We start from the raw sequence: 18,187 nt of genomic DNA, 5'->3' as shown, positions 1-18,187 counted from the left end.
GATTGACTGATGGGGAATGAAAGTTTTCTTTGTTTGGCATAATGACATATAGAACCATAATTTGAAGACAGTAGTGTTATAGAATGATCCAATGCTCTCAAAAGTTTCAATCGAGGATTGGTCAAATGCCCCATCCTAAAATTCCATATATCAGTTGCATTAGGCTTATTACAAAAAGGAACAGAAACAAAATTACAAGTAATGAAAGAATTACAAGAAACATAAGGTAGGATAAGCTTGTACAGGTCATTGACCTTCTTAGCTAATCCAATCATCTTCCAACATTGATGATCCTAGAGGATACAAATATTGTGTTGAAAAATGAGACAATAAGGGTATGAATCAGTAAGCTTGCTAGTAGATATAAGATTGAAAGAGAAATGAGGTATATAAAGAACATTATGAAGTACAAAATTGGAAGAGAATATAGCAGTTCCTATGTAAGAAACTAAAACATTTTGATTATTGGGTAAAATGACATGTGTATTTGTGACAGGTGTATAGGTTGAAAAATTGGATAAGCTATTGGTTATATGATCAGTGGCACCGCTATCAAGAATCCAGTGTGTTTGATGAGACTCATTATCATTAATGGTGCATGAAAGAATGAATTTACCTGACTCGTTAGCAATTGGAGTAAAGGTTGATGTTAGCTTATTGACCTGAGGTGTGGAGAAAGATGCTAATGCAAAACCAGGAGCAAGGTTGACTTGCTAAAGCAGACTCATGAGTTGATTGTATTGATCCTGAGTAATTGGAGAGGTGGCCATATTATTGGCTGAAGTGAACTCATTATGACCTCTAGATGCAGAATTAGGAATTGAAGAATCCGCAACATCTGTGTCTTCATCTACTAATTCACTGTTATAAGAAATTTGATTGGCATGCGCAGCTTTTGAACCAAATCTGCCTTTTCCTCCTCTGTAGCCAACTGGATACCCATGCTTTTTATAGCAAGTTTCAACTGTATGTCCTGGAGTGTTACAATAGCTACAGATTGGCTTGGATCCTGTATTAGCATAGGACCTTCTTGAATTAGTGGTTCCTGAACCAGAGTTAGAAGAGGAAAAAATTCTCTAAGATTGCTGTGAATTTTGTAGAACAAATGGTCTTCAATTGTAATTAGATCATTGTCCTTGGGTTAAGAACACAGAGGCTGGTTCCTCAAGTTTAATCATAGGATTATTGAATTGTCTTTCATGCTGAAGCACTAAAGAAAACAATTTGTTAATGTTGGGCAAAGGATCCATCAAGAAGATTTGTGACCTTACTGTTGCGAAATTATCATTGAGGCCTTTCAAGAATCTGATAGAATAATCATTCTGATAAGCTTTCTTAACATCTTTGAGTGCTTGACAAGAACATTGGGGCTCACAAGGGCAAACTGGAACAGATCTAAGAGTAACATATTCATCCCACAGAATCTTTAATTGTGTGTGATAATCAGTGACAGAAAGTGAGTTTTGTCGAAAGTTATAAATCTCTTCTTGTTGTTCTGACATTCTTATAGCATCTCCTTGAGAAAATTTATCATGCAAGTCCTTCCAAATATCCACAGCATTGTCTAACCACAAAATACTTTTAGCAATTGAAGGTGATAAGGAACGAACTAACCATGAATATACCATCGTGTTGCATCTTTGCCAGGCTGGATAAGTAGGATCATCCTTCGAAGGAATTAGTATGCTTCCATCAACAAAACCAAGCTTATTCTTTGAAAGTAAAGCCATTCGCATGGATTTGAACCATGAATGAAAGTTAGGCCCTGATAAAACCGGTGAAACTAACACCAGGGATGGATTCTCATTCAGATGAAGGTAGAATGGATTTGATGGTGTATCTTCAGGCCTTGCTGTAATTGCAACTTGCTGTTGCACAATAGGACGAATTTCGTTGTTTGCCATGTTGATTACAGCAGAAAAGTGATGTATGCAAGCGGAAGACTGAAAGGACGCCTACAAACAGAACAAGCAACGATAATATTTCCAATCGTTCAGTAGAACTTCAGAAGCGGAAGACCGAAGGGATACCAACAAACAGAACAAGCAACGATAATATTTCCAGTCGTTCAATAGAAATTCAGAAGCGGACAGTAATGGAGAGCCCTTCTCAGATGTTCAAACTATTCGTTAATCCAATCAGTATTGCAGAGTATGGAGGACGTTCTTGATGGATTCATGTTTCAGCTTGCTCAACAGCACTAGTAGTAGCAAGAGGAAGAAACCAGTAACAGATTTTTTGATCTGCAAAGCCCTACTGTTGCAAACCCCAATCAATGTCGTTGAAAGCCGTTCGAATCTCCATTCAAAGACAAATATTGGAAACCACAAAAAAAAAATAGAACCAATGGAACAGATCAACGTATTCTTCGTTTTATAAGAGATTAGAAAGAAAATAGATTGATGGAACAGATCTTAAGAAAAGCCAGCATTATCAAGTCAATAATCTTACCCGGCGAGATTGTGAAGCAGGACTCCCTTAAGCACTAGATCTGTCTGAACCTGCTGTTCAGTGCCGCAGAAAGACTGTGATGAAGAAAACAGATCTTGGAGAAGACCCAAAAAGAAAGAACTAATAACCTCATCCGGCGATCATCAGTGAAGCGGAGATACGTCAAGAATGCCGTTCTGTACCGTAGGATAATATATCTGCCAGCGAATCCTTCTCAGTTCAGTGCCGTTGGGAAAAGAACAACGAGATACTCCTATTTCGTCGAACACCACAAAGAAGCAAGAAAGAGGAGCGAGCAACAATGTCTCTTCGACCTAGTTCCCGAACCGACGTTCGCAAGAAATCCTACAAGATTGGCATTGATGCAGACGAGGCTTAGCGAGCAACAATCTTGTCGAGATCAGAAAGAACAAACGAGAGGACAACCTCCCAAAGAAACGCAGAAAGAAAGAAAAAAAAAAGAGAGAGAGCCTATCTTTGAAGGCGTATGTGACAATGGCGACGCCGGAAAACGCTGTAGCAGAAAATTTATGCAGCTCTGATACCATATCGCAATTTGGAGGGAGAGATAATTCTCTTTTTATTGGTTTCGTAAACATTACAAAGATATATATATATATATATATATATATATATATATAGCAAATGAAGAAAAAAAAAAGAAAAAAGAACAAAAAGAAAACTGATAAATTGTAAATTAAAAGTTTAGTCTTCTAATAGTAAACAAAAAGACAGGCCCCCAACCTTTAGGGATGTCGAGTAGTGCAATATCTAGAATGACAGAATGAATCTTCATCTTGAAACTCCTTTTCAAACGTGTTTCCACTGTCCAAAACCATACTTCTATTTAAAATTTGAAAAGCTTGTTTCCGCCGTATCAGACTAGCTCACAGAATTTGTTTCCACTTTCCAAATGAATCAACATGCAGCTCGGACCAATCCAAATTGATATCTGGAAGCTTTTAATATATTTGCATCATAATATTGGACCCGGTGTATGTCATTTTGAGCGTTGCATCAAATGTTTTTCTGTTATACTTGAGTAGGTAAAATTTTCTTGGATTTAAACAACTTCTGGACTGGTATCTATAATAAGAGTTTGCATAGCCTATTCTGAATTGGAATCCATGAAGTTGGAGCAAGGAATAACCACTTTAACCTATCATCTCATGGGATTCAAATATTATGTTCATCTCTGATTGTTAAAATTCTGGTGGCTTGAAACTCCAAGAATTTTTGGTTTCCCTTAAAGGCTTAAAACTGTTTCTATTTATCTATTTACCTATTACGTTTGTCTAATAGTTAATTCCATGTATTAATTATTGAGTCAATAATGAAACTAATAATCTGTCTAAGAGATTGTAACCATATCTAGGCTTAACAATAATGAGATATTGTAAGTATGCCTTTTAGCTGGAAGAGAGATAATGAAAGTGATAAATCCTTTATATGCTATTCTCTTATGATTTATAATCGGTTCTTTGTGTGCTTTCGAAAACTTGAAAACTTGCAGCCTTAACTATGAATTGTGGTAAACCATGCAAGTTCAAACAAAAGGAGAAGAAAAGGAAAGGAATGTTATTCAAATGTATGTGTGTGTGCAAATCTGAAAATTTTCGTGTGATTTCCTCATGAACTCGGTACTATGAATTACTTTTTCAGACCTAAAATCTCCCGTTTTGGTCTGTAACATGGCTTGGATCTTGCTCTGTTTGCATTTACGAAATACTACTATTAATTACCTTTCAAATCTAAAATTTCTCATGCTCTACTATGAGTTAAATTTTCTAGACCTAAAATCTACCATTTTGCTTTGTGATAACGAAATACTACTATTGCTTTGTAAAACTATGGTAGTACAAATGATTTGAGTGAAAATTCTGAATTATTTTTGTTTAATTCAAATTTTACCTTATTTTGTTTTATCGCAGTATAGATGAGGTAAAATAAGACCTAAAGCAATCTGTTACCAGTCATCGCCCTTGCATTCTGCAATCATTAGCTGCAACTTTGAGAAATCAAATCAAAACGTTCATCATTCTTAGTGGCTGCAACATGATTATGGGACCTCTTGGGCAGTGTTGATTCAATCTACGGATCGTGTTCCCGATTCAACATTGATTATCTGTACTTTACTAAAATTTTTTGCGTATGTACTGTTAGGAACAAAGACAAGTGGGTATTATAGCATAGGTTGGACAATACATTCAAAAAACCAACAATTTTTTTAAGGGGGAACAAACCATAAATTTCTCTTTTTTATTTTTTTGTGATACCATGTATTGGATTGTTTGTATTGAACTAATTGTTGGAAGTATTCATATTAAACTAATTTCATGTATTTAAATAATTACTTATTATGTGATGAATTATATAGGGCTCACATTGATTTTTTGCATAGGTGAATGTGTGAGTGGGGCCCATAGGTGATGACCACATATGTCAATGTATAGATGGAGACTACATTGATATCTTGCATAGTAAAATGTATGAATGAGGCCCAATTTAATATTTTGCATAGGTAAGTATGTAAGTGGAAGTGTGGAACCCACAAATACTATTTGCATGTTTGAATGTATTAGTAAGCCCCACACATGACGTTTCACATGCATGTAAGAGGGACCGGCAAGTATGTTTACCAAATACTCTTTGGATCTTTTTAACTTTTGAGAAAATCATTGGAAAAAATTACAATCAAACGGTTTTTAGTCTTTAAAGATCTATTTATGAAAGTTCATCAATCTTTGGAGGTCTTAAATTTTTGGAAGATCTTTTAAAGAAGACTTTCCAAACGCCTCCTAACTAATCTTCTATCTAGGGATTTAAAGCATCTTGTTTTCAATATAATTTATCTAAATTTATTAATACTATTAATGTCATTTATATGGAGTCTCTTGTCATTTCTTCTAATGCAGGTATAAGGGGTATAGGTCGAATAAGGGTGAGACCATCTTTTTATAGATCATTATGTGTACCCGTCTTGTGTTCTATCATGTGATGGAGGCGTTATCTCCCAATCCTGTGGTTCTTTTGGTGTGGTGGGTTATAATTCTGACGGTGTTTTCTGGTTGCTACAGGTGGGCCCTGCTTGTTCATGATGGTGCTACTGAAGATGAACTTTTTGCTACTTGGAAGGCTATGCTGTTGTCTAAGGAATGTGGCTTTTTGTCTGTTTTAATTAAATCTGTTAGTGAGGTGGTTATGAAGGCTTTGAATTCGACCCTGTCTAAGCTTCCTTGGTCTTGTTTTAAGCTTCTGAATAGGATTTTAATGTTGAAAATCTATTTTAAATATATTAAATTTGTATTTGTAAATAGATCTTTTACAATACCTAGTCATGTTATGCTAGGCAGGTAAGATGTTTCCTATGGACTTATTTTTGGGAGGGGTCTCCCCCTCGCTTCCTTTCAAACTTTTGTACTATGAATAATATATTATAATGATATTTGGTTTCTAGTGATAAAAAAAAAATGAAATTTGAAATGGCCAACCATGGAGAAGAAAAGAAAACATAGAGGAGGGAGGACAATGCTCCCCCATTAGACCTGTTTATGGGTCGGGCCGGGCTTTTGTTTTTTATTAACAAGATTTTTTCAGGTTTGAGTCCGAGCCCGGCCCTCATAAAAGCCCGAAGCCCGGGCCCGACCCTAAAGTCCGACCTAACAGAGGCTGAAATGCAGGGCGACTGAGTTCACTGGTGGTGCGGCTAGCGTCGGTGCCTGAGTTCGCCATCACCGGTGCTTGAGTTCACTGGTTCCTGAGAATATGCAACAATGTATGAGAATGAAAACTGCGAGAGAGACAAGAGAGAGAGGAATGGTGGAGAGAGAGAAGATTCACCGCCGGAGAGAGGGGCGATTGAGTTCACTCGTGGTGCGGTTGGCGCTGGTGCCTGAGTTCACTAGTTCCTGAATCCTAAGAATATGTGAGTGCGTGCGAGTGAGAATTGTGAGAGAGACAAGAGAGAGAGACAACCGGTGCCTGAGCTTGCCTATCACCCCTGAGACTGAGAACAATGGCTGCTTGCTTAGATTTGCGCTGATTATTGAGAGTGAGAATGAGGAGAGAAAGATAAAAGATGAAAAGAGGGAATAGGAAAGGTTAATTGGCTAGGGATTACAATAAAATACAAAATGTTGAGTCGGGCCGGACTTTTGTGACAAGTCCCGAGCCCGGCCCGTAAAATAGTCAGGCTCGGGCTTTTAGGCCCGAGGTCAAGCCCGCAGGCTAAAGTTCATGTGCAAGCCCATCTAAGAATCGGGCCAGGCCGGGCCGGCCCGTCGGGCTACCCAGCCCATAAACAGGTCTATCCCCCATCCATCCATGAAGAAAGAAAAGCCAAAGACACAACCCAACCACAAGAATTCCAATTGCAACTAACGACTATTCTCAATCATGAAGTGATAACTCGGAAGCCATCCGAGAGAAGAGGGAGTGATGGACTCCCGGTGTAGAAATAATTTTTTATTTGTTGTGACTCCAACAACAGGATAAGGGCTATCTGGGTAAGTTAGGGAGAAGAAAAAGGTGTTAGGAACCCTCTCTTCTTTCAATGTGAATGCCATTCCCCAAAAATGTGGTAGACCTCTTGATGAATGTAATTACTCACTTGATGGGTACGAGCTTCCTCGGATTTTGGTGAGTTTCCTAAATGTGCAAGAACTCATTTTTGGTGAGTATGAGCCGAGTCCCAAAACCTCTTCGAACTCTGATAAACTTCATAAATTTGCCAAAACTCACATCTAATGAGTACGAACCGAGTCCAAGAGCCTCTTCAAACTCTGATAAGCTTCCCAAATGTGCAAGAACTCACTTTCGGTTAATACGAACGGAGTCTGAGAGTATTTTCGGACTCTGGTAAGCTTCTTAAATGTGTAAGAACTCGATTTCAATGTGTATGAACCAAGGCTCAAAATATTGATACTCCATTATGCCTATAGGGACGTATTGGCATATCGGAAAGCCACCAGTACGACATGTATCGGCCCATATCAATACTTTGAACCTTGGTATGAACTGAGTCTGAGAATATCTTCCAATTCTGATAAGCTTTCACATGTTCAAGAACTTACTTTCGGTGAGAACAAACTGAGTCCGAGAGCCTTTTCGGACTCTGATAAGATTCCTAAATATGCAAGACTGAATATGCCTACACTGCTATCACCACCATTATTAAATTCTCTACAAGTCTACATTCATTTTATTTATTGTTCACGTTTTTGTTTGGAAGAGAAAACGTCTACTCTAATGTTGCATTCGGTAATAGAGCTTAGACAGAGCTTGAATTCTATACCTCTCAATCATTTCATCTTGTAAGAACCATTATGGGCTTATCCTTTCTACAATCCTAGAATGATTCAGGTTGGAGACCAACGAGTGCGATAGTGCTGGGGCTCCCCCTTCACGTCTCTCTTAGTACCAAGCCTCTACTTGGGTTAAATCCAAATCTGATGGGATTGTATACAGACCCAGGGGAGCGAGTTTGTGCTTTAGAACTCCTCCACTTCAAGCCAAAACCCAACGAGTGGGGCAGTAGTACCAGGGTATTAGCGTACTAGAAAGACTGTCGCTATGGAATTCCTCGCTTTTCTTCGCTTTTCTTCCGCCCGAAAAATCGTAAAGATTGTCGCTATGGCACCCAAGAGAAAGGTATTAGCGTACTAGAAAGATTGTCGCTCCCTGTCTGGATTTTTTATTTCAGCAGGTATTGACTATTGAGCATGACACCTGTTCATATTTCCTTATTTTGATGGCAAGTGAATAGATACAATGAGAACTGGCAGAAACAGTGGTATGGGGTGGGATATTTGCTAAAGGAAGAGAAGAAGTGAAACTTGACATAGTCAAGAAGCTGGAGAAGAACGTTCTGAGCAACGTAGAGAAGGCCGGATTGCTGTCTAGGGCCGAGAAATTAGGGTTTACTTTGTCTTCCATCGAGAGATTGGAGGTTTTGTCCAAGGCAGAGGAGTTTGGCTTGTTGAACTTGATTGAGAAAGCGGTGAGCTTCTCTCCGGCAACGTTAGCATTGGTGGCGTTGTTATTCTTTGTCGCCGGTGTTAATGGATGCTAAATCACTGCTGGTGGATGGAAGAGAGAGAGAGAGGGAGAAGAGAACGAGTATCTCGTCTACGACAATCACTCATGAGTGTCTCATGGGAGAAAGGAGAGGAGAGGAAAATATAACGATGTTTCGTTTTGATTAACTAACGGCGTGAAACATCTTCACATGCTTCAACCGTTTATACGATTTGAAGGACGCGTGGCATGTTTTCAAAATGCGCGAACGGCGCCCTGACTGAGGCTGCTGGACTGAAGCCAAACTCCTCCCCTAGCCTGATTCCATGCTTTCTTGGGCTCATAGCTTAGGGTAGGGGTAGTTTGGAAATTTCAAAAAGGTTTAAGGATAGGAGGGTCCAAGAATTTGATAAGTAAGGGCACTCTGGGATAAAGGAAAACTGACGGCAGCTTAGGTATTTTGAAAGTGACAATATAGATATTTTGAGAAGAGGGATGGTGATTGAGTTTTTGAGGGTTTCGGACTTGTTGGCGGGGTCCAATTGGTCCAAAGAAACTTGGATACAGGGGATTCAAGGTTTAGAGGTCCCAGTCAATAATGTGAACAGAAAAAGAATCTTGACTCCAAGATATTTTGAGGCGAAACTTGATAGGATAGGGTTTTAAGGTATGTAGAGTCTTCTAATAATGTCCAATTAATTAAATAAAGTGTCTATATGGGTGATATATGGTTTAATGGGTGAGGTGAGGTGTTCAACTTTGAGTGCTGACACTACCCATTCGAGCTCGATTCGTCCACATTCTGGTGATGAGGAGGAAGGAGTTCGGATTTTCTACTCACTTTTTTTACCACTCTCTATCCGTCTTGAATTGCAGCCACACTTTGGGTTGATAGCACGCTCCCGATCCCTTCTTCGCCCCCTACCTCGACCTCGAGCTAAATTGTTAAGGCAAAATAAGAGCAGAAACAAAGAATTTGGGAAACAGAATTCAAAGACAAGCCTTTGAAAGTTTTTTTCATCTTCCCCCTTCATTGCTCTAAAATACTGGAATTTATAATTTACAGGCCCAATAAATTTAGCAACTACTAAAAGATAGCAACTACAAAAAATAGCAACTTCTAGAAAATAGCAGTAACTAGAAAATAGAAACTAAAAGAAATAGCAACTTTAGTTCACTACAGATAGTTATTTGGACTGACTCAATAAACTAAAATAAATTAAAATTGCTGCACATGACACACACATCTCTCAATTCATAATAGAGATGTATGGCTCCAATTCACAATGGGTAAAAAGTGAATAGGAAATTCCGACTAAGGCCAAAGGCATTGGTTTTAGCAGCCTAAAAAATTTCAACCTAGTGAGCTAGACATCCATTAACACTACCCGGACCCAGAGGTCATCGTCCGGCAAATATGCATATAAACTTGCCCGGAGCTCAGACAATTGGCTTTGATCATCCTCTAACCACCTTACATACTCCTTGTTGAAAATTGCAGCTGCTGCACAAATAATCAACAAGTTACTTGCTTGTATGGACCCCAATCTAGAGATAGACAAATAACAACAGATTACCACAAAAATGAAGCAATAACTATAAAGAATTTCTATCACTTTTTTTTCTTGATTTTTGGCTTCTAATATGTTTAAAAGAATTGTGATTTCAAAAGCTACCGCAAAAAAAACCCATCGTAACTGATATTTCCTCCCATGCAGCTCCTAAAAAGAGACCATACAAATCACCAAATTCAATAGAAAAAACACACCAATGTCTTAGACATTGCACAAAGAAGTAGACAAGGAACTTTCTTTCTTCTTTGCTTCCTTCTCCATTTCAATGGCTAGACCCAGAAAAGATGAAAAAAGAAGAGATATAATAAGGGGTAATTTGGTTAAACAAAATTTCAAAATTATCATTTTGTCATGTACACTGTTTTTGCCATTTTTTGGGTAAATTGCTGAAACCTCCCTTGAAGTTTGGTAACTGCAATCATCATCTCTAAACTTTTTGGCACAGTTTCAATAGACCCCTTCTGTTAGAATCCTCTAACAAAAAGAAAGAAAATGTCCCAAAAACCCATATAATTACTACCAAAGCTAGTTTCTAAAAAAATAATACAAACTTTATAAACAACAAAAAAATAGAAAATTTAAAATTACAACTTCAACTTTGACCGATCGATATGAAAGGTTAGAAAATAATTGAATTTCAGCGAAGAGATTGGAAGGGCTTGGACTAATGAGTCATAAGAAAAGAAAATTTGGAAAATAAATATTATGACAAAAGTAACTTCATGGGTATTTTAGACATTTTCATGCCTCTTTTTAGAAAATTATAACAAAAGAGGTTTACTTGCAACTAGGGGTGGCCATGAGCCAAGCATTTCATGAGCTATGCTGAGTTCAAGCCCAATTTGCAGGCTCATTTTCCCATCGAGACAAGCTCAATCCTTATAAAGTTTGGCTTATGAGGCTCGCGAGCCTAATCGAGTTTCTACATATATGTATATATGTATACGTACATACACACATATACACATACATATATATAATATTTTTATTTTTATATATAATAATAACAATAAATAACTATTATAATTCTTGATTTTTTAAATATCAAATAAAAAATAATTTTTTATTTTTATAAAACATTTGGCTCACAGTTGAGCTCGAGCCTCATACTTTCTTGGCGAGCCAATCTCGAATAGCTAGCTACTTGGCTCGGCTCAACTTGAACCAACCCCTACTTGCAACTATGTCAAAAAATTTAAGAGAGGTGATTGCAATTATCAAACTCTATGGTGGTTTCATCACCGATCAGAAACTTCATGCAAGGTTTTAGCAATTTACCCTTTTTTATTCAAAACATAACTGATTTCAAAAGCCCCTACCCTAATAAATTGTTCCACCCTTAGAGTTTATTCCTTTATCCCCTTCCGGTGTTTATTTCGAGCACTCTTTACTACTATCCAATTTCTTTTACTTTCTAAGGTATGATGAAGAGAGCTAAGTGAGTGGTGGTTGGGATGGCATGTTAATTGGGTAATCCCAACAGAGTTGTAGATTCGTGTCCCAGTATTTTCACCTAAGGGTGGATTTGATCCAAGCCGAGCCAAATAGTACGAGGCTCAAGCTCAGCTTGAGACTTTTCTACATGGCTTGAGCTCGAGCTTCGCTTGAGTCAAAAATTCAAAAGCTTGAGCTTGGCACCATCTCGAATTTGAGAAAAAATATTTTATAAAAATAAAAAGCTATATATAAAAATATTTTTTATTTTATTATATATATATATATATAAAGTTGGCTCACAATCTGAGCTCTAGTAGGCTCAAGCTCAGCTCGTTTCATAATCAAGCCAGTGAATTGGGCTCAAGCTCGGTTGAAACCAAGCTGAGCCGAGCTCGAGCAGCTCGTGAAAAGATCAGCTCGTTGCCACCCCTATTTTCATCTATGTTGAAAAGTTAGTTTGTTGTGTTAAATACCAAAAAAAGAGTAAATTATAGATAAGTACCCTGTACTTTGGGATAGTGACAGATAGGTACTCTAAACTTTCAATTGAAACACTTGAGTATGCCAAACTCTCAAAAATAGATACTTGGGTCCATCCGTTAGTATTTCGTCAGTTAAACATGACATAATGTCAAAAATACCCTTATTGTGTATTTTTGAAACCATTCTACGAAATAAAGAATGTCATCGTTGAAAATTTTGAATCTATTATGTGTTATCCATGTGGGAATGTCGTTGGGGGAGACACGTTTGGTTACCTAAGAATGATTTTAGAAATATATGAGAATGATATTTTTGACATTATGTAATGTTTAAATGATGGAATACTAACAGATGGACCCAAGTATCTATTTTTTAGAGTTGAGGGCACTCAAGTATTGCAATTGAAAGTTCATATAAAACATATATATCTATCACTATCCCAAAAGTATAGGATACCTATATTTAATTTGCCAAAAAAAAAGTTACAATAAAAGAGGCATATATAATGGTTTACATGTACATCTTTCATCAAGGGTCCATTCGATCAATCACTTGACTAAATTTAACAAGATCTTGATGTAGGAACTGAACCACCTACATGGACAAAAAGTCCAGGTTGCATGCATCCACCATCTGATTGGAATACATTCATATCCAACAGTTTCAATTGAACCATACAAAAGGGAAAGCAACTGATTCTCATGATCCTCATGATCCTTTCAATTTCTCCACATGTCAAAATGATCAATCAGTTGATTCTCATGATCAAATAAAATCTTGGGAGAATGACGGTTCAGTTCAGTGTCAGAATTCATGGGCCCAACATACAGTTGGGGTAGATGCTAGCTCGGAATTGATGTCAATTTATGGGCGGGAATTGATGTACAGGGTAGGGGTATTTGACATTTTAAATTATTGTAGGTCTGAAGTGAAATTCAGAATTTTGCAATGAACTATAGCATACTTTTCCCTAAAATCTTTTTGATGACACTTAAAGAATATTATGAAGTTTGATTTGATATAGAAAGAGGTGACGGTTGTACCTATATCTGTTTGTGGGAATTTTTTTCACCCCAACCAGCTAATTAGTATCTATATTTCATATTCACTAGTGGGTTGGTTTTTGAAATGGATGTCATTTTTATTGAAAGATGGTGTTACGTTAATGTCACATTTTTTAGAAAAAAAAACATTTTCTTGAACCACATTGGAAATTGGGAAAGGTGTGGTATGAGAAAGTCTTTTTTTGGTGTTTTTTCATTTATATTGTGCAACAACAATATGCTTATATGGCGTTAAAAAGCATCTATGTGGAGTAATCAGCCATAGTCCCAAATTAAAAAAAAAAAAAACATTTTAAAAAAATATACATTAGCATAGCACTGTTTTCTAAAAAACACCTCTCAGGAAAAGGATATTGATTTCACCATAGTTTAATCATGGCGAATTTTGAGGGATGAACCAAGGCATTTTCTCCTTCCACTTCTCATCCTTTATTTACCTAACTCTCCCCTAGGGGTGAAAACTAATCAAGATTTTTCATGAGTTATTTCAGCTCAGTTTCAAGCCAAGTTTGAACCTGAGCTCAGTTTCAGCTCAGTTTCAAGCTCAGTTTCAAGATTCTTATTATTTAGTTAATTTGTCAATTAATTAAATAATAAGAATTATATATATATATATATATATTATACCCTTACTATTTAACTATTGTCTTAAACCACCCCTACTATTCTAATAATTGACTACATTTTCCCCAATTGTTAGTGTCTATTAATATTCCGTCAAAATCTATACACACGTGACACCATGTGACATATAATTTTTTCTAAAACTCCTAAAAACAAAACTCTGAAATATGCCCTGAACGCCTGGTATTTACTTCAACCTAGCTAATGACAAATATGGGGTAGGAGAAAACTCAGATAGATTTGAGTAAATACTAGATGTAAATACCACTCTACCCCTACCTGGTATTTACTTCGAGCTCATGATGCCCCAAAGCAAGGAGATATTCAAGATTTAGGTGGCGGTGGTGAAGGAGAGAGGATCAGAGAGATTTTTGCCATGTATTCAAGACCCTGTACCTAAAACACCACCGCCTGGTATTACCAAAATGAGTGAAAATCTCATCTGAAGATCAATTATGCTCTATTCGAGGAGAAGAAAAAATAGATGGGGCAGCTAAAAAGGGAAACAAAAATAGAAGGATAGCTCAGTTAGATTCGAGACAATCTCTTGCTTAAAGAGTATCCATGTTTCCGATTTTAGGAGGAAACAATAGATGGGGTGAAAATCCCTTACTTTAGTAAGAGTATCCAACGAGTATTATCCTCTCGATATTCTCGGCGAGGTGACTGTCGTTAGAATTCCGTTAACTTGTTTAGGGTGGAGGGTCTAGTGTGTTCCTCACTACAAGCCATTATTGACTTGGACCTTGAATTTATAGCCCAAATCATTGACAGACACAAAGGGTGGAACATGGGACAGTGCAGAGCATCCGCATCGGCTTTGCAAGTGATGCTCACCAGAGCTTGTTCACAAACCTCGCTTGTGCCAAGAGGCAAGCTTGTTCGCAACATGGACCTTTGATCACAGCTTATGCAAAGAAATGTCAAGTCTGTTGGGAATAGCTCCTGCTATGGTTACGCGCTCAACTTTTTCATCTTCTAGAACTTTTTATTAGTTGGATTTTATTTTGAAAAATTGAGGAATAGTGGAGGGTAAAATTTGACATTTCGTTTTTGTTAGTGCTTAACAATAATGTCAATTATTAGAAACAGTAAGGTACTTTAATACAAAAAAGTAAATAGTAAGGGTAGAGTTAGTTACTTAGCTAAACCATAAGGGTAGTATAAGAAATTTGCCCTTTTATTTTATATATATATATAATAATAAATAAGTTTATATGTTTAATTTTTATATTTTATAGGCTAATTGGCTCATAATTGAGCTCGACCCTAACATCGTTTTAGTGAGCAAAGATCAAATAGTCAAGTATTGGGCTCGACTCACTTAAAGTCACCCCTACTCTCCCTCCAAAACACCCTCTTTTATTAAATTCCAATAGTAAAATTCTCAAAAAACAAATCCATGATTAGCTCACTTGACCAAAGTCAAATAAGCTCACTCCTAACAAAATCAAATATCAATAAAAGGAGTTCAAATATGTGCCCCACAATGTCCCACAGATCCCCACCCTATATTGGGGACATTGTCCCGATGACAGTACCGAAAAAGATGATGTTATCATCGGGAGATGTTCCCAATACAGGGCAAGGATGTGTTGTGAGACATTGTGGGGCGCCCTCTTGTGGGGTGCAGATTTGAACTCCAATAAAAGGGGGATTAGGATTTTTCATAAATGTCATTTCTTGCATGGATTCTTCCATCTTAGAGGTATCCCTTCTAGTGTGGGATTTGGATAAAACAATGAGGGAGACTTCGGCAATTTAATGGCTTTTAGAAAAGGTATGAAAAGTTTGAGGTTCCTTTAGGCTTCTTTTGGCTTTCCCTAGAAAGACAACCCCATAGTTCTCCAATACCAAATCTTTACAAGATCCCTTTTCTTGTCTCAACTATAAAATATTTTATGTTATTTTTTTTTAATTTTCTGTTAGTTTTTTTTTTTTGCATTTTAATATTTACCTCATCTATCCATAAGAAGAAACTACAACTAATATCCCTATTATGCTACAAGAAATTGCACATGTAACTCATAAAAATCACTTACATAATAAAAGCATGCATGATACAAGTGGCCATTATTCTCTAACTTTCCATTTGTAGACTTCATAGTGATGCCTTCTCTACATCCACAAGGGCATATAATCTTCATAGGTAATGGTTGATTTTCTTTGAGGGAAAAAGAACTGATCTACATCCACATGGGCATCTTCACAGTGATGCCTTCTCTACATCCACTTGTTCCTCCTTGTTCACAATGGCATGTATAATGGATGTTTTTCATCCACATCAATTATAGCCCTATATTTTACCTTGTGTTGATGTATGCACTTCATAAGTCCAGTGAATGGGCATTGCCCTCCTTCAACTAGTCTCAACTAGCTTCTTCTTTCCACTCCAGGTTAGATCTATTATCACATGTGTCATTTACATAGAAGAATCTAGAATGAACAAATTGAGTCTGTTAAACAGTTAGAAGAAGTTTCTAGATTTTTCCAGCTATACTCTTGAATGTTGGTTATCTATCTTGCATAAATTTCCATTTGGATATTAAATAAACTATGTGTGTTATTTTGTCTTTTGGTATGAGAGTGACATCTGATCTTGTCTCTTTGCTTCTCACATGGTGACCGAAATTGACCCCTCTTCTCTATATTTTCTGAACCCATTGGATAACCCAAGAGTGGTGCTTGTTTCAAATCCTCTCACTGGCGACAACTATTTGACATGGCAACGAGCAATTTGCAATGCCTTGCAAGCAAAAAATAAATATGCTTTTGTCAGTGGTTTAATTTGTTGCCAAGACTAGAGGATTCCAAGAAGGAGCAAGCTTGGGTGAAGTGTAATTCCATCATGATCTCTTGGTTTTTCAATTCTTTGGAAAGAGAACTCTATGAAAGTTGATGAGGGCGGATTTGGCCCTCCAGTGAAATTGTGACACCTAACACCTCATGCAAACCAAGTGCAGCCTCTTGACAACTGGGTAGCTCGGCATAGCTCGCCACAGGCAGCTCGGCAGAGCTCGCCACAGGCAGCTCGGCAGAGCTCGCCACAGGCAGCTCGGCAGAGCTCGCCACAAGCAGCTTGGCATAGCTCAGGGAGCTCGGCATAGCTCCCCCCCCTAGGCAGCTCACCACTTGTAGGGTAGCTCGGTACAGAAGAGCAGTTCGGCATATCACAGGAAGATCTCCTGCTTGACAACCATACTTAACAGATCTGGAGACCTGCGCCCACGTCTCTTGTCAAGCGGCGCCGTGCTTGTCAGCCCTAAGAGCTATCCCTTGCCTAATAGAGTCGTACTCTGCTTGCACCCGCCACCTCAGCTCTGGCAGTAACAGCTGCGGCAGAGAGACAGAAGCGGTTATGCCTGACTTGACAGAGGTTGTTACTCCTGATTTGACAAGACACCACTATATAAGGACTCCGACCCCGAAAGACAACGGAGATGGAAAAAATGGAGGTAATCCCTGCTCTCTAGCTCTCTCATTTCTCCAATATCATCTTCAAGGTCTATACAATCAGAGTGCTAACTTAAGCATCAGAGATTCCCCGTCGGGTAAATACCCCCGGGTCCTCTGATTCAGTTCTCATAGGTTCCTCAGCTCCCACCGCCTACAAAGAGGAGCAAAAGATGAAGTTCTCGCAGGTCCCTCAGCTCCCGCCGCCTACAAAGAAGGGAAGATCACCTAATGCAGAGGGCAGATGGGTTGCGCTACACCAGGGAGCTCCACCATCCTCTGAGTCGTAGGCCGCCTAGGAGTAGGTCAAATGATGAGTCCACCAAGGCAGTTCGCCATCAGGGAGCTCAGCATAGCTCTCCCCCAGGCAGTTCGCCACCAGGGAGCTCCACCATCCTCTCTTGGGAGCAGGTCAAATGATGAGGTACTTAGCAAAAAATAAAAAAAAAATTGGTATGTGACCAGAACCGGTTACATCAATTGGCATCGTCTGTAGGAACACGCTACAAAAACCTAAGTTCTCATCCTACAAAAGCTAAGTTCTCATCCTACAAAGGCTAAGTTCTCATCCTACAAAAGGCTAAGTCCTCTCCTCCCGAAAAACTAAGTCCTCACTTTTTAGAAATTGAAGCTCTCGCTTTATAGTTTACATTTTTTATGAACTCAAATACTATGCAGTGAGCTAACAGACTAAATAACTTTACTTTCAATTCGGATAAAGCCTCATCAGTCCTCTTCGCAAGGTCCCGCCTACAAAGATGAGCTCTTCGTGGCTTCCGCGGGAGTTGGCGGCCAACAGACTACATAGGCGCCCTTATTGGTCGAGCCTTCCAAGGCTCCCGTGTGAGCTGGCAACCTAAAGTTAGTAGTGCTGCCCCCGAAGGTCGAGCTCCTAGTAGCTTCTTGTAGGAGTGGGTGACCGGCATTGCGAAGCCGATGCAGCGCAATCATAGCTCTAAGGCACCCACCTGGTCAGCTCGACACCTGGTCAACTCGGCGCCTCACAGGTAGCTCGGCACTCGGTCAGCCTGACACCTCACTGGTAGCTTGACACCTGGTCAGCTCGGCACCTCATCAGTAGCTTGG

At 38.4% G+C, this 18,187-nt stretch overlaps 1 protein-coding gene across 1 annotated transcript; it reads right to left on the bottom strand.

The window, feature by feature from the left end:
• Positions 1–853: 853 nt before the first annotated feature.
• LOC148789981 (uncharacterized) lies at positions 854–1,904 on the bottom strand. Its single transcript, XM_088893833.1, has 2 exons — positions 1,272–1,904; positions 854–1,045 (listed from the first exon to the last, which is right to left on the bottom strand). Exons 1-2 carry the CDS (start codon positions 1,902–1,904, stop codon positions 854–856), a joined length of 825 nt encoding a protein of 274 aa, XP_088749959.1.
• Between the last annotated feature and the right edge of the window lie 16,283 nt (positions 1,905–18,187).

This window comes from Nelumbo nucifera, chromosome 8 (assembly GCF_055504915.1).
Source record: "Nelumbo nucifera cultivar China Antique chromosome 8, China Antique-T2T, whole genome shotgun sequence".
Classification (NCBI taxonomy): Eukaryota; Viridiplantae; Streptophyta; class Magnoliopsida; order Proteales; family Nelumbonaceae; genus Nelumbo; species Nelumbo nucifera.
This window is presented reverse-complemented; position numbering and strand designations above follow the sequence as displayed.

What these genes read in the sequence shown, in the direction of transcription:
- LOC148789981 (XM_088893833.1), bottom strand. Translation starts at nt 1,904, where the DNA reads ATGGCAAACAACGAAATTCGTCCTATTGTGCAACAGCAAGTTGCAATT. An exon ending in TCAATGATAATTTCGCAACA is followed by an intron (nt 1,046 to 1,271) that starts GTAAGGTCACAA and finishes ACTCTGGTTCAG; the next exon opens with GAACCACTAATTCAAGAAGG.